Genomic DNA, 22,098 nt, shown 5'->3' on the forward strand with positions numbered 1-22,098 from the left:
TTTTAAAGCTGATATGAGTAAGGCCTATGATCGGTTGGATTGGAATTATATTGAAGCAACTATGATTATCATGGGTTTTCCTCAGTCCATTATTAGGTTGATTATGAGTTCTATCTCTACAGTTTCTTATCAAATCCTGCTCAATGGAATCCCATCTGCTACAATTTTCCCTAAGTGTGGTATTCGTCAGGGAGATCCTTTATCATCATATATTTTTGTGTTGTGTACGGAGTTGCTTTCGTTAAATTTGCTGAAGGCGGAGTGTCTATCTCAAATACGGGGGGTTAAAATGTCAAGAGCGGGACCATCTATTTCTCATATGCTTTTTGCGGATGATGCCATTTTCTTCCTGGATGGTAAGAAGGAATATTGTCATGCTCTTTCCTCTGTTTTGATGGCATACTGTAAGGCGTCAGGTCAGTGTATTAATAATGACAAATCGGCTCTTCTAATTTCCTCATCCTCGACTATGGCTTTTGCGTCAACTTGTATGTCTTCTTTTAGGGCACCAGTCTCAAATTCTTTAGGTGTTTATTTGGGTCTCCCTTCGGATGTTAGTAATTCTTTACAAAAAGAAACAAAAAAATGCCTCTTCAATTTTATTATTGAAAAGATTCAAAAAAGAGTCTCATCTTGGAATGGTCTTTTGCTTTCACCTGCTAGTAGATTAACTCTTATTTCGTCAGTGTTGTCCACCATCTCTATTTACTTTCTATCGGTATTTAAAATACCGATAAGTGTGACTAAAAAGATTGATTATTTGCTGTCATATTTTTGGTGGTCGGGTTGTCGGTTGGGAAAATGCATAAGCTGGTGTAGTAGATTATTTCTAAGTAGATCAAAATCTTTGGGAGGTCTTGGTATAAGAAATACACAATGTTTTAATCAGGCGCTTCTGGCTAAAGTTGCTTGGAGAATTATTTCTGAGCCGTCTTCTTTAATTGCTCAAACCATGGGTCGGAAGTATGATATTGTGATGCTTGCTAGTAATCCATCAGTTGCTAATTCAAGAACTAATGTGTCTTGGGGAGGTAAAAGTCTACTATGGGGTATGGAACTTCTCAGAATGTCATGTGCTTGGAAAGTATGTTCATCTTCTACGTTGAATGTCTGGAATACTAGATGGGTGGAGGGGCGTTGTCCTTCCCCTAAGCACCCGGAACTCCTTGCAAACTCCCCAAATTTTAATGATATACAGATTAAGCACCTTTTCCAGGAAAACTCAACCACCTGGAATGAAGATTTAGTTGGTAACATCTTTGATATGGAAACAACTACTATTATTTTGGGGGCTTCATATTAGTCCTTACCAGATGGAGGACTACCTCTTCTGGAATGCTTCGTCTACAGGGTTATATTCTGTTAAAAAGGGATACGGTATTGCTCACCAACAACTATGGGATCTCTATGCGTCTCCAAAGGATCTTTCAAGATTAGGGGTTTTGCATACTAATTTTATTAAAAGTAGACTTTGGCAACTTCCGGGACCTAAGGTGTGGACTATCTTAATTTGGAAAATCTTGACGGATACACTTCCGATTGGTATTGAGTTTCAGAAACGAGAGCTTAGCCATGTCTGCTTAGGATGTTGCCTAGGGGAATCTTGCGAAGCTGTGGAAACTATGGAGCACTTGTTCAGGGATTGTGAAGTTGCTAAACGACTGTGGATGGGGAGTCATCTTGGAATTCGAACAGAAAATGTTGGATCACTGGATGTCAAGGGGTGGATTATTAATTGGTTTCTTTACCTAATCAAACAGGATGACAATAATCGAGGTGTGCTCTCCTTCATGTGCTCTCTATGGACAATTTGGAAAGTAAGATCTCACAATGCATTCTCGGAATCTAAGTGTAATGCGGTGGGGGCAATGAGGATTTATGAAGTGCAGTTTAATTTGACTATGGCTGCGGAAAAGCGCTTTCCTGATCAGAAACCACCGGGTTTTGGTTATTTTACCTCTGAAGATAGTCTTCAGGACATTGGGAGACGCCTCAAGAAGGGGGATGAGCTGATGTTGTATGGTGGCATTTCCTCTTGTCCTAAACATTTTATCTGTGTAGATGCTTCATGGACTGAACAGCGAAAGAGTGGTCTTGGATGGGTCTGTTTTTCGCCGAATAGGAATGTTACTCAAATCCAAAAATCAACCTTTGCGCAAAGTGTGGAACAGGCTGAAGGTATGGCTATTTTGGAAGCTTTGCTGTGGGCAATTAACAACAAGTTACTACATGTCTATGTAGGCTCTGATTGCCTTCAAATACTACAACAAATAATGGACGGGAAGGCAAAGAACCATTTAACAACGGCTCTAATTAAAGATATTATCCATGTTGCATCTTCTTTTCATTGTATTAGCTTTTCTTATATTCCTAGATCATGTAATAATATTGCTCATAATCTAGCCAATCGGGCTAGAATCTGAGTTCTCAACTTGTCAAAAAAAAAAAAAAAGAGTTATATTTTCTTGGGTCATTTCGGGTTTAGTGGTTTCAGATCGGATCATTTTCGTGTCAAGAAAACTCGGGTCATGTTCGGGCCGGGTCGGGTCAATTCGGGTTTTCGGGACATATTCGGTTGATGTAGTTCAGGTCAACGTTGGTCTCGGGCCAGCCTTTTCGGGAAAGGTCAATCGGGTCCGATTGCTTTTGCTAGGTCTACTTGTATCCTTTGAAAGAACACGATACGAACCATCAACGAACTACTCTTGCCTATATTACTGATGAGATTAAACTCACGAATGAATGGAAAACCCCCGAAATAAGGGACGGAAAAACGATTTCCATCAAAAGTGAGACTTTTATTGAATACTCCGTAGAAGATAGATACGCATACTATTGATTGAAATTTGAAACAATTTTGGGGCTTACCATCGATCGATTGATAATCGATGGGAGCCCCACATATAATTACTTTTAGTCACTTTATAGGTAGGATTGTGCACCGGTCCTAGACCTGAGGGTGAGTCGCATTTTCTGGGTAATTCAGGTTAATTCTGATCGGGCAATTCGAGTTTTAGGCTGTTTTGATATATTGATCAGGGTAAGTGGGTCAGGTTATTTCAGGTCAGAGTTATTTTCGGGCCATTGATTAAAAGAGAGAGAAAAAAAAACATTTTTTAGACGTTTTTCAACGATGGAGTAAACTGCGAAGGCTGTTATGCATTAACTAATCCTCGGTGATTATTACCTTAAATATACGGAAAATGCACGTGATATCCTTGAGATTTGACATTTTATTTGGAAAAAGTGACGATTTGTTTTTCCAACTTGATCATCTTTCCGGGTACTATGACTTGAAAAAAAAAAATTGGCGAGTTTAGCATTCGTGAGTCCGTGACCAAGAGATATGGTCACTCAAAGTTTGCTCGGCTAAAAAAACTTTAACATACAAAAACTCGTAGCCACGGAATCCAAAATTACGACAATTTTTTTTCCGGAAATTTTCCATGGTACCCATTAATTTTGTCAGATTTCCCATAGTATCCCTGTGTTTAAGAATCTGCCTATGGTATCCTTGAGGTTCCATTTTTGTGCCCATAGTACTCCTAATGTAATGGTCGTTAAATGGAGGTTTGGTTTTGATGATGTGGCAATAAATTAGTAATTAAAAATTACGGAAATTTTCCGTGGTACCCCTTTATTTTGTTATATTTTCCATGGTACCCATACTTTTCATTTTTATTTCATATTTATTAATAATTTTTAATTACTAATTCATTGCGACATCATCAAAATTTAACGGTCATTTAACAATCGTTAAAGTAGGGGTACCATGGAAAATCTGACAAAATTAAGGGGTATCATGGAAAATTTCCGTTTTGTTTTTCAAATCGTAGTTTCGAAAAGATAATCAATTTGAAAAAAAAAATTACCACTTTCTGAACTTGTAAACACGAGTTATGGTCTTTTAAAGTTTTTCGAATAAAAAAATTGGGTATTTTAACAAAATGTCAAACCTTAAAAACACCGCGTGCATTTTCCGTTAAATATATGTAAGAATGCTTTAGTGAGATTTTAATACTCCCTATATCTCATAATTCAATTGTTGACATTTTATCATACATGTAAGAATGCTTTAGTGAGATTTTAAAAAAAAAATTACTTAGTTTATTAATTATAGCACAAATTCTCATTTGTGACGGATGATATCTGTCATAAGCTTGTGATGGGTCAAATAAAATCCCCATGGGAGGATAAAGACAAGTCATTTGTGATTCCCTATGCATTCTACTTTTATCTTAATTTTTCATGTGAGAGATATTTGACCCGTCACAAGCTTGCAAGAGAGACCTATTGTAATTATAGAGGGTTGGAAATTTGTTCTTTTTTCCAATATGGGGTTTTCTAACAAACAAATTAGCGAAATGAGTTGGTTTTCAAAATATTTTCCCAAAATGGGTCCACGTAGGATCGGATTTAGCGAAGCTGGGTTAACAATTCAAGTCGGTGAGCGGTTTTATGTTAAGTCGCTCAGCTACTGAGCGACCATAGCAATGCAAAAAAAAAAAAAAACAAAATTAAAAGTGAGGATAGCTGGCGTCGAACACGAGACCTTCCAATAGTAAGACTGTAATGTGTACTACCAATTTCCCAATGCTACACGCATATTTCTATGCTGAAATGTAGCGCTTAAATAGTTAAATACAGTAATTAATTGTCCCTGTCTTACTTGCATTAATTATCTTAATTAAATGCCTAAATATATTACAATAATTAGCTTTGCTTGGTGGTTAAATGATGAGGACTAGCGAGAAAGAGTCAGGGGTTGGGCTAAGATTGCAAAAGTATTTTTTTTAATAAGGGAAGAAGTCCGCTGGGCTCTTAAGTGACTTGGGCTAAGATCAAGGGTCCTTAAAATCAATTGTATTTTCATGCCAACTAAGATATAGTTGCTTAGCGGGAAAGCGACTTGAATACAACTCTAGCTTCGGGTATGACGTGGACTCATTTTGGGTAATAACTTTCAACAAAACCTCATTTTGATAATTTCTTTGAATTTAAGCCCTATTTTTGAAAAAAATTCGAATATTAGAAAGAAATAAAGTTAAAATTAGTTATATGATATTCGACTCAAGTCATTATCGATCTATGTGATAAACCAATATCCAATATCCAAAGTGAGGGCCATTAAATATCGTAGTTGCTCATTTATGGACGAGTTTTACTCTTTCATAGACATTTTTTCATTATTTTTCCATAGCATGCCCTTTGCCTAGAAACAAAACAAAAAACTCTCTAATTCTCTCCCTCACAAAATTAATCGAATCCACAAAATTAGTGAAATCCGTCAAATTACACAATTATGGATGGTAATTCTCGTATCGATCAAGTAATAATTCTAATTCTTATCTTTATCAATTATATTATAAAAGTATCAAATTAAAGAATTGATTTATTCTAATTAATTTAGGGTTTGTTTAAACCGTTCCGATATTGGCATGAGGGACGACCATAAAAGAGTATACAGTATACTTCCCGCCGGCAGTACATGAAGAGATTGAACAGTAGGTTAATCCTTATGCTTGTTTGATTTTTTCGTTTTTCATTTTCGTTTTTTTTTTCTTTTTTTTTAAAATATTTTGTAATTCTTTTTTTAATTGTCTGAGGAAGTTGTCAAGACGGCTGGTGGTACAAGGAAGTCAGCGGTGAAGATGGTGGATGGTGGCTGACGGATAGTGGTGGTTGGATGGTGATAGTTAAAGTGAGAAAAAAGTAAATGAAAGAAATAGAGAGAGAATGAAAGAAGGGTATTAAAACGAAAATCATTAAAATAAAAAGGGTATTATGGTCATTTATGTCCATAAACGAGTAAAACTCGTACATGAATGATCATCACCCTTAAATATCGCTTTCTTGCCATTAGAAAGGACTTGTATAAAACAATTTATTTTAGCAATACTTTCACATTAAAAAGATCACATGACATTCCTTTGACTAAGAATTAACATACTCCGTATAACAAAGGGAATACATTAAGAACACAGTGTTCTCTCACTAAAACAGCAACAATGATTTTGTGTTTTTCACTAGAAAATTATGATAATCATTCTTATTTGAATTCTTAATACAATTAGTCTTGCTGAAGACGGATCGGAGCAAGTGACGGGTAATGCCACTCACAAAACGAATAGGGGGACAAGGTGGGGGCACCTCCATGTGCTTCCCTCTCTCCTCTATTTGGGTCATTTGTGAGAGAAAATGGTATCCGTCACTCCAAAATGACGGATACGTGCCGTCACAAATGAGATTTTGTGTTCTTAATATGTATCCTAAAGAACACAAAGTGTCACAAGCTTTCTTGTTCACTTGTCATACAATGATAATATCTACATTTCTTGGTTTTTGGGCAGAAATCAAAGGTAAACAACTTATTGACACGGAGGGAGTACTCTTTTGACGGATGCATTTGTATAAACACTAAAATTTGAGAGAGACGGTGTTGGGTTCCTTATGTTGATGATAACATGCCCATTTGATTTGTGCTATCTTAGTTTACCTTTTCAGGACTAATGACGTAATCAAGCTTGGATTAAGAAGTATTGAAGTTGTTAATCATCCCTTTGTAATTAGTCAAGTGTCATCTAATGTACAAGTGAGAAAGTTAAGTATAGTAGAGTAATAGAAACAGTCCAGATGACTGTTGCTTTAACAAGCAAACAGCTGAGTGGACTTTGCCATGACTCGTAAGAACTTGAAGATCTTTTTATCTTTCAAATGCTTTCTCGTGACTCTTATTTTCAAAGATAAAAATCTGATTTTATTAAGGAGGTAATATCCAATGAAGAGTGGTTTGAATTATTCAAAATGTTTCCTCTTTGTGCAAATTCAATCCCTTGGTTTTTAAGAAAACAAAAGTTGCTTTTTGCCATTTTGGTGATAACTTGTCTCTTGTGACTTGTCTTTCATTCTTTGTTTTCTGATTTTACATGAGCATTTAAGGGTATTCTTCTATCCTTCTTTCTCTATTCTTACCTATGCAAAAGACTCCCTTTTGGTGCAAGCTTTTGAATGGCTACCATTGCTCCTCACATGCAAAACTTTTGACCCTTCAAAACCCTAGCAACCCCCTTCACTACCTCCTCTATAAATACCGTGTCCTATCTTCATAAATCCCCAAGACTTTCTGAATTAATTCTTTCATGTTTTGCAAAGTGTTTTTAATAGCTTAAAACCGTGTTCTTTTGCAAAATACTTTTAAAAGTCTTCAAGTGTCTTTCAGTTTCTACAGTCGTGGCCACAGTTGCTTCTCTATACTAAACTCTCTTGCTTAAAAGTGTTGATCTTGTAAAAGTTGTCCACCTCTATTCTTTGCTAAGAATGTGTTAGTGGAAACTTGATCCTTTACATTTTAAGTGTGTTAGTAGAGTTTAGGACGGAGTAGTCTTTTACTCTTGGCAACCGGAGTAGGTTGTGCGTATTGAGTTCTAGGACGGAGTAGTCCTTTAACTCTTGGCAATCGGAGTAGATTGCGAGTTGGCTTGTCATAGAACGGAGTAGTTCTTGTACTAGCTTTGCAACCGGAGTAGGTTGGCGTCTTTTATTACAAGGGTCTTTTAGTTTTCGGAGTAGATCACTAAAGGAAAGTAATAAAAAGTAGATTGGACGTAGGCACTTGAGTTTCTTGCCGAACCAATTCAAAAATCTCGTGTTCAGTGTTTATCTCTTTATTTCCGCTGCTTATTTTCTTTGTTTGCTTGTCTTGTTTCGCTTAAACTTAGAAGTAACAGTTCAACATACTGTCGCATTTGGTCTGCAGTCATACTTCACAAACTGAGACAAATAGATACAGTCAGAACGATTGTTGCTTTCATACTTCAGCAAACATTCTTCGAGATACTTGTTCAATCTTTCAATATTATTCAAAGTATTCTCTTAATCTCTTTTGTTGACTTAACTTACTTTAATCCAATAAAGTTGAAGTTAAAATTTTAAAAAGAGTACCTAATTCACCCCCTCCCCCTCTTAGGTACTTGAATCCATAAACTCAACAATTGGTATCAGAGCCTCGTGCTCTTGATCGAGGCTAACCGCCTTAGAGTTTGATTCGTGGGTAATGGATTCCGAGAAACACTCCAAGATCCCGGTCTTTACCGGTGCGAATTTTGGTTGGTGGAAACTCAAAATGGAACATTACATCAAAAGTATCGATTATCAATGTTGGAACATCATCCAAAATGGACCTCTCGTTATTGAGGAAACCGATATTCTTAACGGTTTCACCAAGACAAAAGAGGAAAGAAATTACAATGAGAACGACTTCAAGCTTGCCGAAAAGAATTCTAAAGCAATGTCGATTCTTCAACGTTGTGTTGGTGAGGGGGAAGTTAGTCGAATCTCCGGTTGTCCTACGGCAAAATCTATTTGGGATTCCCTTGTACTTGCATATGAAGGGACGTCCCAAGTAAGAAAACACCGTATTGACCTTCTCATGCAACAATATGAAATGTTTAGAATGTCAAAGGACGAGTCTTTAAATAGTTTCTCTTCTCGTTTTTCTTGTATTATTAATGAGCTTCAAAGTCTAGGAAGGAATTTCGAGTCCGAGGACATCATTCGAAAAATCCTTCGTAGTCTAACCCCTAAATGGCAACCTAAAGTCACCGCCATAGAGGAAGCTAAAGACTTGTCAACCCTATCTCTTCATGAACTAATGGGATCACTAATGGCTCACGAGTTTAATCTCGAGAAGCATTCTAGTGAGTCATCAAAGGGAAAGAGTCTCGCCCTCACATCTTCTCCAAGTGATGAAGAAGATGAGGAGGAAGACGAGTTTGCTATGTTCACAAGAAACTTAGCCGGGTTGGTCAATGGACAAGGTAACAAAAAGTTCACTAGTAATTACTCTAAAAAACGGTTCCCTAAGAGACGACCTACTTCCACCATGGGATGCTTTAAATGTGGTGATAAAACCCATCAAATTAAAGAATGTCCCAAGTGGGAAGAAATCAAATCTAAGGAAAGAAGAGAAAAAGTTAAAAAGGACTATAAACATAGAGTCATGAGTGCTATATGGGGAATGTCCGACTCCAAGGAAGATGAGGAACTCATCGAGGAGGAACTTGAGGCTAAAATGTGTCTTGCAAATCATGATAAAGAAAAAGTCTCAAAAAACCCAAAATTTGAACACTTAAGATGTCTCATGGCTAACCCCGACGATTCCGACTCCGATTCCGACAACGAGGTAAACAATCTAAAGGCCAAGGCTAGAACTTACTCCAAAGAGAAAGTATGTAAGCTTCTTGATCAACTTTTTGATAAGTGTCGGTCTCAAACTAATAAGCTTGATGTTATGCAAAATGAGATTGAGGAAATTGCTCAAGAGAATTTTAATCAAAAAATGAACTAAAAGCAACAGATCAAATCACTGTCACTTCTGAGGCATATAATGAAGTCAAAAGAGTCAACAAGTTAAACAAACATTTGACTAAAGAACTAGAGCGTCTTAGGTTGACCCCCACGGACGTCCTTGACCTTGAAAATGTCAACACAACTTTGGTGATGCAAGTTTCCCAACTAACCAAGGAACGTGATGACATTTTGAAGGACAAAGATGGTCTTGAAAATGAGATCTATGACCTTGTAGTTGAAGTTGTTGACTTAAGAGAAACAGTCTCTAAGACTGTTGCTTCTGACCACGACTTAGACAAGTTTAAAAGAAAAAGTGAATGGTTGGAAAATGAAAATGAGTGTCTTAAAAGTGAGGTTGTTTGTCTCAAGAATGAAATAGAAGTTCTCCATGATAGGCTTACTTTCTTTCAAAAAGGTATGCCCGAATGTAGCACTTCTAGGTCTTCACCTCACCATAGATCCGATGAAGTTGTTGATCTAAGCAAGAGACTTGACGAGATGACATCTAAATATGAGGACTCCAAAGAAAGAATCATTTATCTCGTGTCTAAGCTCAACAATCACACCCATGACTTCATTGTTGAGAAAAGATTGTCCATAGAAAGTGCTAACAATGATGAACTTAAAAGAGAAAAAGAAAAAAACTTGCATCTTCTCTCACGTGTCCATGACTTGACCAATGAACTTGTTAATGCTAAGAACATCACTGAAAAATGGGAAGGAAGTCAAACCGTGTTAAACTTCCTCACGAATCAAACCGAGAAGTGTGAGAAATCTGCTGGTTTGGGGTTCAAATGGAACAGTCGACCGATTGTTGCATCCAGAAGCCTAAAAACGATTTTAGAGGAAGGAAGTATGTAGGTCTTCCCGAATACATCATTTGCAATTATTGTGGTGACAATGGTCATGTTTTTAATGGTTGTACAAAACGTTTTGATGACATTGATAAGAACACCAAAGCAATAAAAGAAATGGACATTAAGAAAGACACCACAAGTTATGTTGATCACAAAAAGGGACCCAAATTCATTTGGGTTCCTAAACTCAAAAACTAATCTTGTGTAGGGCTTGGTGAGAGGCGGCCGCAATTGGTACTTGGATAGTGGATGCTCTCGTCACATGACGGGTGATAGAAGCCAATTCCTCTCACTTAAAGCATATGATGGTGGCACGGTAAGGTTTGGTGACAACAAGAAAGGTGAAGTAATTGGTATTGGAAAAATTGGTAAGTCATCCTTGCTTTGTGTCGACAATGTGCGGCTTGTCAAAGGTTTGAAACATAATCTCCTTAGTATCTCTCAACTTTGTGATAAGGGTAATGTTGTTGAATTTCATGCTAATATGTGTCGAATTTTTGATGCCACTACTAATGAACTAATACTCGATGGAAGACGTGTCAAAGATGTTTACTTAACTAATTTGAACTCTCTATCCGGTCACACCATGTCTTGCATGAGTGTAATGAACAATGATCCTTGGTTATGGCATAAAAGGTTTGGTCATGTTAGTACAAAAACTCTTAATACCCTTAAAAGACTTGATTTGGTTGAAGGCATTCCTAATATAAAATTTGAAATTGATAAAATATGTGATGAATGTGCTAAAGGTAAACATGTTAAAAGTTCCTTCAAATCCAAAAGAATTATGAGTACATCTCAACCTTTGCAACTTTTACATATCGACTTGTGTGGACCAATGAGAACTAGAAGTAGAGGTGGAAGTCGTTATGTGTGTGTCATTGTTGATGATTACTCTAGGCTTGTTTGGGCACTCTTCCTAAGCTCTAAGGATGAGACATTTGATGAGTTTCTAATTTGGTTAAAGAAAATTCAAAATAAACTTGGTTTAAAACTTGTTTCAATGAGAACCGATCATGGAACCGAATTCGAAAACTCATCATTTGGTGCTTATTGTGATGACAATGGTGTAGACCATAACTTCTCGGCTCCTAGAACCCCACAACAAAATGGTGTGGTTGAAAGGATGAATAGAACCCTTGAAGGAATGGCTAGAACAATGTTATTAACTAGTAAGTTGCCTAAGAACTTTTGGGCCGAAGCGGTAAATACCGCTTGCTACATTTATAATCGTGTCATGATAAGGAGTATTTTAAATAAAACTCCCTATGAATCATTACGTGGAAGAAAACCCAACATTTCATATTTTAGATGTTTTGGAAGCAAATGTTTTGTTCACAACAATGGTAAAAATAACTTGGGTAAGTTCGATCCACGTAGTGATGAAGGAGTATTTATCGGATACTCCGATCATAGCAAGGCCTATAAAGTCTACAATAAACGAACCTTGCTAATTGAAGAAAGCATCCATGTCATTTTTGATGAATCTAGTGTGCTTGGACAGGTACAAAACATGGATGATGATGATGAGGATGAGGACGATGAATTTGAGATTGGTCTTGTTCGAAAAGACTTCGTGTTCACGGATGAAGAAGCTCCCAAAGACTGAATTGCAACAGATACGAGACTGCCGCCATCAAAGGAAAGCAACAACTCGGGGGAACACGTAGTACTTCGATTCCTCTCTGAAGCAACGGACCCAACGATCGTTGCTTCTACCTCCGAATCAAGAAAACCAAAACAAAGAGGATGAAGAACCTTCCAGGCCAATGGAAACATCCATCATGGATCGATGCGGTGAGGGGAACAAGAAACCATTGTTCCAAAGAAGTGGAAACATCAAAGCTCTCATCCACTCACCAATCTCACAAGTGATCTCAACTCGGGAATTCGAACAAGATCATCCGTCAACAAATCCGCTCACCTCAATGAGTATTGTGCTCATAATGCCTTCCTATCTCAAATTGAGCCTTCAAATGTAACAGTCGCCTTGACGATGCAGACTGGTGCTTGCCATGCAAGATGAGCTCAATCAATTCAAAAGAAATGAGGTATGGCACTTAGTCCCTAGACCGCCTAATCGTACCGTCATTGGTACTAGGTGGGTCTTTCGCAACAAGCTTGATGACTCGGGAGAAATTGTAAGGAACAAGGCTAGACTAGTGGTGCAAGGTTATAACCAACAAGAGGGTATTGATTACGATGAAACCTATGCACCGGTAGCTAGACTTGAGGCCATACGATTGCTTATAGCTTTTGCGGCTCACAAAGGCATTAAACTCTTCCAAATGGATGTCAAAACCGCTTTCTTAAATGGATATTTGGAAGAAGATGTCTTTGTAGAGCAACCACCGGGTTTTGAGAACAATGATTTGCCTAACCATGTTTTCAAATTAGACAAAGCTCTTTATGGTTTAAAACAAGCACCAAGATGTTGGTATGATAGATTGTCTAAATTTCTTATTGAAAATGGTTTTAAAAGAGGCTCCGTTGACAAAACATTGTTCTTGAAGCAACAGTCCAGTGAACTGTTGGTTGTACAAGTATATGTTGATGACATTATATTTGGTGCAACAAATGAACTCCTTTACTTATATTTTTCGGAACTAATGAAATCGGAGTTTGAAATGAGCATGATGGGTGAGCTAGGATTCTTCCTTGGGCTCCAAATTAAACAATCAAATGAAGGAATCATGATCCATCAACAAAAGTATATTAAGGAAATGCTTAAGAAATTTGGGATGACTAATGGTAAGCCTCATGATACACCTATGGTAGCCGGGTCCAAATTGGACAAAGATGAACTCGGTAAGAATGTTAGTGATAAGGTGTATAGAGGTATGATAGGCTCACTTCTTTACTTGACCGCGAGTCGTCCCGACATTCTTTTTAGTGTTTGTTTATGTGCTAGGTTCCAAGCAAATCCGAAAGAATCTCATTTCAAAGCCGTTAAACGAATTCTTCGGTATTTGATTGGAACACAAAATCTTTACTTATGGTACCCTTTACATTGTCCTTTTGATCTTATAGGTTATTCGGATGCGGACTATGCGGGGTGCACGGTAGATAGAAAGAGTACCTCCGGAATTGCAACGTTCTTGGGTCCTTGCTTGACTTCTTGGGCCTCAAAGAAACAAAACACGGTAGCTCTTTCTACGGCCGAAAGTGAGTACGTTAGTGCGGCACATTGTTGTTCTCAACTCCTTTGGGTAAAACAACAACTCTTGGATTTTGGTATTATTTTTGACTCCATTCCTTTAATGTGTGATAATACGAGTGCAATAAATATTTCCAAAAATCCTATTCAACACTCTAAAACCAAGCACATTGATATTCGTCACCATTTTATTCGTGATCATGTGGAAAAAGGACATATTAAACTTATCTTTTGCAAGACCGAAAATCAAATTGCCGATATTTTTACTAAACCACTTGCAAGAGAACATTTTGAGAAATTTAGACTAGAAATTGGGTTAATTAATAGCTTGTGATTTTTAGTATGAGTTTTACACAATCTCTTAATTGATTAAATTAAATTTGGATATATGTTATTAAGTGTTCTAAGTGCATTGACATCATGTTTGGACCAAAATTGACACCGTATTTGTGAGTCGGTAATCACTCAACCTCATATCTAAATTTACGTTTATTATATGCTACTTCGTGTTTTTATTTCGAGTGATTGAATGTGTCTAGACGGGCCAACTACTTTGCTTACCACATTAAATGGGCCATTAACTACCCTAACTTTCCTACCTATCTCTACCCGTCCAAACCACCAAAACCCATTAACCCTTCATCTCCCAAATCCACAACTTCCTAATATCACCTACCCTAACCCACCATGGTAAAAACTTCATTTAACACACTCATCAAACCCACAAAATTTACCCCTCTACCTGTCACATCCAACCCGCCTACATCACCAACTCCAACCATGCCTCCAAATCAAAACGTCCTCGCCTTTCCTCCACAAACCTCAAACACAACCCCTTCAACAAACCCAGATCCACCTAACCCACAACCATCACCGAACCCTACTGACCCTCCATCATCCGACGAGCTACCCATCTCCACAATGGTAGGACGACGAACTCGTGGTGGTCGAAAGAAAAGCTCTACGGTTCCTAGCTCCTCATCTGACCCTGCTACTGTATTAGTTGAAGATGTCGAGGATGAAACGGAATTTGATCTGAATGAAAATCCTCCAAAATCCGGCGAGTCTGACCCGACTCCGGCAAAGAAAAACAACAAAAGGAAAGAAAAAGCCCCATCATCCCAATTACCCCCAATCTCTGAAAATGTTGAACAAAGTAACATTGATAATCCCAGTGATGATATTCCAATTGAAAATCCAAATGAACCTACCCAGAAAAAATCGAAAACTTCAAAGAAAAAACTTGTCTACCTTGCTCCCTCTGATCCGGTCTCCCTAACCTCGAAATGGGATCTAGTCACTGTTTGGGCGCACCTTGAGAGTCTCGACCTTCCTACCTCCATTTACAAAAATTGTGAAAGGTTGATGAACATTAAAGCAATTCACTCTCCTCGGGTGTATAATCAAAACTGGTTCGAGCCGCCGGCTTTCCACTCTGTCCGTGATATGGTTTTAGCTCAAGGTTGGGAGAAATTACTGGAAATGCGTGAGCCGGTATTTGTGAGTGAAGTGATTCAATTCTTTGCAACGGTACGGGTTGATAAATCTGGTGATTTTGTTACAGCTAAGGTGAACGGTAAGCCTCTAAAACTGACTCAATCTGATTTCGCTACTGCTCTTAATATTCCAGTCGGAGGCTATGACAACCTCCCCTCCGAAACTTGGGTAGCCTTACCATATGCCTCACCTCTTAGCATCGCTCAAACCGTTTGTCCCAAAACTGTCTCCCCCGGACCCGTGAGCAACACCCAAATCCCACCTCCTCTTCGAATCATTTTTAACATGTTGTGTCGCTCCATTTATCCTTCGGGTGATAGAGGAAAACTCACCATCGCCTTACAATATTTGATCTATCACATTGCTACCCACAAGAAGGTGAACCTAGTTGGGCTTATGTTTAAACGTTTCCATCTTATCTCGACTAAGCTTCGTCGACCTTCTTCTAGCTTGATTCATTTACCCTATGGAATGTGGCTATCGGTTGTGCTCAAGGCACATGGGGTTTTAGTGAATACTAGCTTGGGTTCGTTGGATATGTGTGATACCATGAGTGATGGGCAAATGGGGAAGATGTTGATCAAAATTGAGAATGATGAACTAATTGCTGTGAAAATCAAGAAGGACCCGGAAGTTGGGTCATCAAGTCAAGGTAACTCGGGTAATATGCGGGACGTGCTTAATGCTGTAGCTGAGTTGGGTGCGTGGATTAGGGAAGATGCTCGCCAAAAGGACTTGGCTATTTCGGCCCTTGCCTCTACTTTGGACCTCATTCGTGGAGAGGTGGATATTATTTCCACTCTTGTGTCCACAAAAGAGGTTGGTGAAGATGTTAATGTGGATGATGATCCGTTGGGTAGTGGCTCGGATGGTGAACAAGCCTCCTCTCCTTAGCCTTTCCAGTCCCTCTCGGCCCTTTAACCTTTTACCCGTATCACTCTATTTTGTTCCACCCGTGGTTGTGCCTTTCTAAGACTATGTTTTATTACTTGCTATTTTGAACACTTGGTGGTGTACTTTAAACTCTATTTAGCTATGTTGAACTTTGGTTAGCTTATGCTTAATCCTTGTTGATGTTGACCTTGTTACCTTGTCACAATTATATGTGTCTTTTTGTGTTTTCTTGTGAAAAATCTGCACTCTAATGCTTGTGACATCCCTATCCTTTTGATGATGTCAAGAGGGGGAAAAGGTAAACTCATGCTTTGAATCTCTTTGCTTATTAATTAAACTAATGGCTTGTCTAACCTTCTTAGCTTGATTCTTGTTTGGGGCAATGTAAAATTGTCTTGATAGTTTGATTCTAGCTTTTGCCCTTGGTAAGGTAATATTGTCCCTTCTCTATCATTTGATCTTACTTGTTAAAACTCTTGAATTAAGGTGTTTACATTGCTTATACATTCGTTTGGGGCTTGTCATCATCAAAGGGGGAATTTGTTGGGTTCCTTATGTTGATGATAACATGCCCATTTGATTTGTGCTATCTTAGTTTACCTTTTCAGGACTAATGACGTAATCAAGCTTGGATTAAGAAGTATTGAAGTTGTTAATCATCCCTTTGTAATTAGTCAAGTGTCATCTAATGTACAAGTGAGAAAGTTAAGTATAGTAGAGTAATAGAAACAGATCCAGGATATGATTGCTTTAACAAGCAAACAAATTGAGTGGACTTTGCCATGACTCGTAAGAACTTGAAGATCTTTTTATCTTTCAAATGCTTTCTCGTGACTCTTATTTTCAAAGATAAAAATCTGATTTTATTAAGGAGGTAGTATCCAATGAAGAGTGGTTTGAATTATTCAAAATGTTTCCTCTTTGTGCAAATTCAATCCCTTGGTTTTTAAGAAAACAAAAGTTGCTTTTTGCCATTTTGGTGATAACTTGTCTCTTGTGACTTGTCTTTCATTCTTTGTTTTCTGATTTTACATGAGCATTTAAGGGTATTCTTCTATCCTTCTTTCTCTATTCTTACCTATGCAAAAGACTCCCTTTTGGTGCAAGCTTTTGAATGGCTACCATTGCTCCTCACATGCAAAACTTTTGACCCTTCAAAACCCTAGCAACCCCCTTCACTACCTCCTCTATAAATACCGTGTCCTATCTTCATAAATCCCCAAGACTTTCTGAATTAATTCTTTCATGTTTTGCAAAGTGTTTTTAATAGCTTAAAACCGTGTTCTTTTGCAAAATACTTTTAAAAGTCTTCAAGTGTCTTTCAGTTTCTACAGTCGTGGCCACTGTTGCTTCTCTATACTAAACTCTCTTGCTTAAAAGTGTTGATCTTGTAAAAGTTGTCCACCTCTATTCTTTGCTAAGAATGTGTTAGTGGAAACTTGATCCTTTACATTTTAAGTGTGTTAGTAGAGTTTAGGACGGAGTAGTCTTTTACTCTTGGCAACCGGAGTAGGTTGTGCGTATTGAGTTCTAGGACGGAGTAGTCCTTTAACTCTTGGCAATCGGAGTAGATTGCGAGTTGGCTTGTCATAGAACGGAGTAGTTCTTGTACTAGCTTTGCAACCGGAGTAGGTTGGCGTCTTTTATTACAAGGGTCTTTTAGTTTTCGGAGTAGATCACTAAAGGAAAGTAATAAAAAGTAGATTGGACGTAGGCACTTGAGTTTCTTGCCGAACCAATTCAAAAATCTCGTGTTCAGTGTTTATCTCTTTATTTCCGCTGCTTATTTTCTTTGTTTGCTTGTCTTGTTTCGCTTAAACTTAGAAGTAACAGTTCAACATACTGTCGCATTTGGTCTGCAGTCATACTTCACAAACTGAGACAAATAGATACAGTCAGAACGATTGTTGCTTTCATACTTCAGCAAACATTCTTCGAGATACTTGTTCAATCTTTCAATATTATTCAAAGTATTCTCTTAATCTCTTTTGTTGACTTCACTTACTTTAATCCAATAAAGTTGAAGTTAAAATTTTAAAAAGAGTACCTAATTCACCCCCTCCCCCTCTTAGGTACTTGAATCCATAAACTCAACAGACGGTCTTTCACTAAGTTATTGAGAGACTAATCTTTCGTGCCCTTTTATTTGTATTTCATACCGCTTTTGTTGTTGATCGTAATATAATAATTTCGTACCTATTTACATAATAAATGTACCCATTTTATCATTAATCGTGATTTGTACCTATTTTATTACCTTTTGTACCACTTTTTCTTAAAATTGTACAATAATCTTTTGTACCACTTTTTCTTAAAATTGTACAATAATCTTTCAATAAAGTTTATTAAAAAACGGTCTCTCAGGAGACCTACTCTTGCATAAATTGCGACTGAAGAGGGGAATTGCCACTTGTAGATCATAAATCATAATTCATAAAGCCGATAACTAAAGAAGGTTTCAAAACATGTTACATTTAAAGAACATAAATCGTCAGACCAGCTGCGAAACTAGCAAAAATTACAGAAGTTTATCACCCCTCAACCATCAGCCTACTACACAAGTTACAAGAAGGTTGAAAATGAAACACAGTAATATGACTAATATCCATTTACTATGGAGCATTAGATACAACTCGGCATACGAGCATATAACCTTGACAGATACGACAAAACGCAATGTAAATACATCAAGTGCAAACAAAAGCTCCTCGACTGTCGCGCTATCAGTAAGAGTAAGATGATCACATATTCATCATGATCATGTAAAAGTTGAAATTCAGTCAGAAGATTCATAACCTGGAATAGCAACGACCAATATAAAGTGATCATCAAAGTGAATAATAATGACTAAATTCATCAAGCGACATCCTGTCATCATCAGATTCAGATAAACCCAAGTACATATAGTCGGAATATGAAATATAATAGGACTGATGGCCATAGTCAGCAGTGGGATCGTTAGGGTATCGAAGGTGCATGTTTGCTAATCTTTTACCCAAATCCCCTGATAAATCGATGTGGAAGCAAGCACGTAAATCCATGGATTTAAGATGAGGGCATCCATCCAAAATTGCTTTCAAACCTTCATTATACATGCTGTTCCCAATTAGTTGAAGATGACGTAGTTTAGGCATGCTTTTAGAAATGGCTAGAGCTTTCTCATTGCACATGAAATCTACTACATAACTCATGTAATCTTCGTCACTGGACGCGTAATCTGGTAACTTACACTCGGCACCATTTAAGCCGAATGATGTCAATGAGGGGCAAGCATGGCCGATAGCTTCAACTGTCTTATCTGAGAACGAACAATGTATAAACTGGATTTCCTCCAGCATAGGGAGCCTTTTCACTGCTTCGATCAGTTTTTTATCGGTCAACGATAAATTATACACATACCCGAGGCGCAGATGTTTAAGATCCTTGCATCTGTAAGGACGTTTTCAGAAAAACAAAAATTATTAAAACAGTATAAACAAATATTTAGTTGATAGATTCGTACTTGGTACGGTAATGAACTGACAAAGGATCGAGTTGCTACGGCTAACTGTTTAATCCATAAATCCAATAAAAAAAATTGCCACCAGCTACATTATATAACTTGAATACCAGCATGAAAAGAGCTAAAGCGGATTTAATCGGATGCGGATCAATCATATCAAATTGGATATTCTTTGTTTTTATAAAGTACTCGTAAGTCGTAATATCATCATTCAATCCAAATTTACAAAAAACAAATTAGATAGCCAAGTTTCAAAACAGATGTGGATTGAATGGTAGTTTGAAGAGGCGCAATGCACAACGAGGAGCTAAGAGACCGAGCACAAGGCGATGCAGGCTAGGGATGTCAATGGATCGGGTTCGGGTCGGGTGAAACTTATCATCCGTCACCCGTCCATCCATCATCCGGGATGAAACGGGTGGATCGAATGATAAATGGGTGATGATTTAATTATATTTATAAGCCTAAAAAAGTATTGAATTTTATTTCACCCAAAAATATGTAAGGTAAATTAGTATTAGACTAAGTGCTTTAAAAATCTTGTAACTTAATGTTTGCTTGAACATATAAAAACTAAGCAGATTAGTATTGGCTAGCTTAAGTTTTATATAAATATGTATTTTTTTTTTCAAAAAAGGAAGAATATCGGGTGGCGGATGGATGACGGGTTGGATTTAGCTTCATCCATCATCCATTTATTTCATCCATCATCCATCCATCATCTATTTATTTCGGGTTTTCATCCATCCAATTAAATCGGGTGGATGGATATTTAGCGGGTACGGGTGAGATTGACATCCCTAATGCAGGCCTTTGGGACGTGAGGCGCCCTATTTTTAGTAACAAACTTGTATTTCCCAAATAATTTCGGGGAGCAATACCTTTTTGTAGGGGTTTTCATTTGTTTATCTTTCTATATTAGGAGTGTTTTTAATAGGGAAAATGCACATGGTGCCCTTGAGGTTTGCCCTTTTGCACGATATACCCAAAATTTTGATCCGGAAAACTTTAAGAGATTATAACTCGTGTTTAATAAATCGAAATGTGACGAGGTTTTTTTTCAAATCGATCGTCTTTTCGAGAACTACGATTTGAAAAAAAAAATTCAAGTTTGGAATTCGTTACCAAGAGATATGGTTACTCAAAGTTAGTTCGGTCAAAAAAACTTTGACATACTAAAACTCCTAGCCACGGGATCCAAATACGACTATTTTTTTTTCCAAATCGTAGTTCTCGAAAAGACGATCGATATGAAAAAAAAACCCGTCACATTCCGATTTCTTAAACACGAGTTATGACTTCTTAAAGTTTCCCGGATCAAAATTTTGGGTATATCGTACAAAATGGCAAACCTCAAGGGCACCATGTGCATTGTCCCTTTTTAATATATGATTCGATAATCCATACGGCCATATTCATCCTGATCCACTTGTCCATTCAATAATAAAAAATAACAATAACCACAACTACACAAGTGATCCCCTACTATCTTCTTAATAATTGTGACAAAACTAAAGATAAACAATTGAACACGAGGAAGTATGAGTGTTTTTTTATGTATGAATTGATCATTCATATGACCATACCCATCATGATCCACTCGTCATCCAATCATACTAATAAAACTAATCACAAGATGTCGTCTCTCCTATCTCCTTAATAATTGTGACAAAATCAAAGATAAACAAGTGCCCACGGAGAAAGTACTAAACAATAACGAATACGAAGTATAATGATACTCCCTCCGTCCAAATCATTTGTTAAAAGTTAAAACATCCTCCCTCCCTCTAAAATCATTTCTTTATCTTTCGATTAAAAGGTCTCTCACAAAGAACAAAGGAAAAAAAATAAAATAAACAAATAATTGGAACGAAGAGAGTAACTTAGAAACAGGATTAAGAGAATATAGGATACCTTTCAGTGATGTATGTCAAGGTCGTATGCGGTATATCATTATACCTATAACCACGACGATACTCCAAATAGATATCAATCAAACCACCCGCACTCGAATCGATTGCGTAACGGGTCAAATTATTGAGACTCCGCGGCAAATCAACATAACGGCGATCACTAGGAACAGTCATGTTTATGGTTCTAAACGTGACGGGTAGTTTGCATATCTTGCGAAACAACATACACACTTTCTGAACATTCTCAATTAGTTCAATTGTCAGCAACTTTGAAAAAATTAGGACCCATATGTCTTCAAGTAGTTCTAACCAATTTGGGAATTGGGTTTTGTTGGTTTCATTAATTAAATCGGTTTTTTGATTCTTATTGTTTGATTGATTGTTTGATGATGAACTAGGGGTTGAAATTGATGACATTGTGCGAGGAAAATTTGGCGAAATTTAGGCAGTAAACAAGGGATACTGTGTTTAGGTAGACTTCAGTACACATGTACCTTTTTTTTTTTTTTTTTTTTTTTTGATAATTGTAATGGTCATGAGGACGTGGGTTTTAGACTTTTAGTGACATCATATGTAGGATTGTACACCGGTCCTAGACCAACGGGTTAGTTGGGTCGGGTTATAGTCGTGTCTGTTCGGATGCATCACGTTTTCAGGTTATTTGAGTCGGGTTGGGTCGGTCATTTTGGGTTTAGATATGATTTCATATAATGATTGGGTCATTTTAAAAACTGATTTTATCATCCGTGACGTGGCATTATTTTATTGGCAAAATGAGTGGTAGTAGGATGACGACGTGGCATGAGGCGGTTGGAAGAAGAAAGGAAAAAGGGATCGCTGAGGTGTCGAGTTATGGGCCGTTAGATTGAAAGAGGAACAAACACAAGTTGAGAAAGTATAAAACACACGTACAAAGAAGGGTTGTTGGGC

At 37.5% G+C, this 22,098-nt stretch overlaps 2 protein-coding genes across 2 annotated transcripts; one reads left to right on the top strand and one right to left on the bottom strand.

Moving 5' to 3' along the window:
• The first annotated feature begins 1,313 nt into the window (after window positions 1-1,313).
• LOC141613108 (uncharacterized) lies at window positions 1,314-2,423 on the top strand. The gene has a single exon (XM_074431845.1). It carries the CDS (start codon window positions 1,314-1,316, stop codon window positions 2,421-2,423), a length of 1,110 nt encoding a protein of 369 aa, XP_074287946.1.
• Window positions 2,424-18,200: 15,777 nt separating this feature from the next.
• On the bottom strand, window positions 18,201-21,689 carry LOC141611409 (putative F-box protein At4g05475). The gene is made up of 2 exons (XM_074429937.1): window positions 21,170-21,689; window positions 18,201-19,182 (listed from the first exon to the last, which is right to left on the bottom strand). Exons 1-2 carry the CDS (start codon window positions 21,583-21,585, stop codon window positions 18,582-18,584), a joined length of 1,017 nt encoding a protein of 338 aa, XP_074286038.1. The 5' UTR covers window positions 21,586-21,689; the 3' UTR covers window positions 18,201-18,581.
• Between the last annotated feature and the right edge of the window lie 409 nt (window positions 21,690-22,098).

Source organism: Silene latifolia, chromosome 11 (genome assembly GCF_048544455.1).
Source record: "Silene latifolia isolate original U9 population chromosome 11, ASM4854445v1, whole genome shotgun sequence".
Taxonomy (NCBI): domain Eukaryota; kingdom Viridiplantae; phylum Streptophyta; class Magnoliopsida; order Caryophyllales; family Caryophyllaceae; genus Silene; species Silene latifolia.

What these genes read in the sequence shown, in the direction of transcription:
- LOC141613108 (XM_074431845.1), top strand. Translation starts at nt 1,314, where the DNA reads ATGGAGGACTACCTCTTCTGGAATGCTTCGTCTACAGGGTTATATTCT.
- LOC141611409 (XM_074429937.1), bottom strand. Translation starts at nt 21,585, where the DNA reads ATGTCATCAATTTCAACCCCTAGTTCATCATCAAACAATCAATCAAAC. An exon ending in TTGACATACATCACTGAAAG is followed by an intron (nt 19,183 to 21,169) that starts GTATCCTATATT and finishes ACGTCCTTACAG; the next exon opens with ATGCAAGGATCTTAAACATC.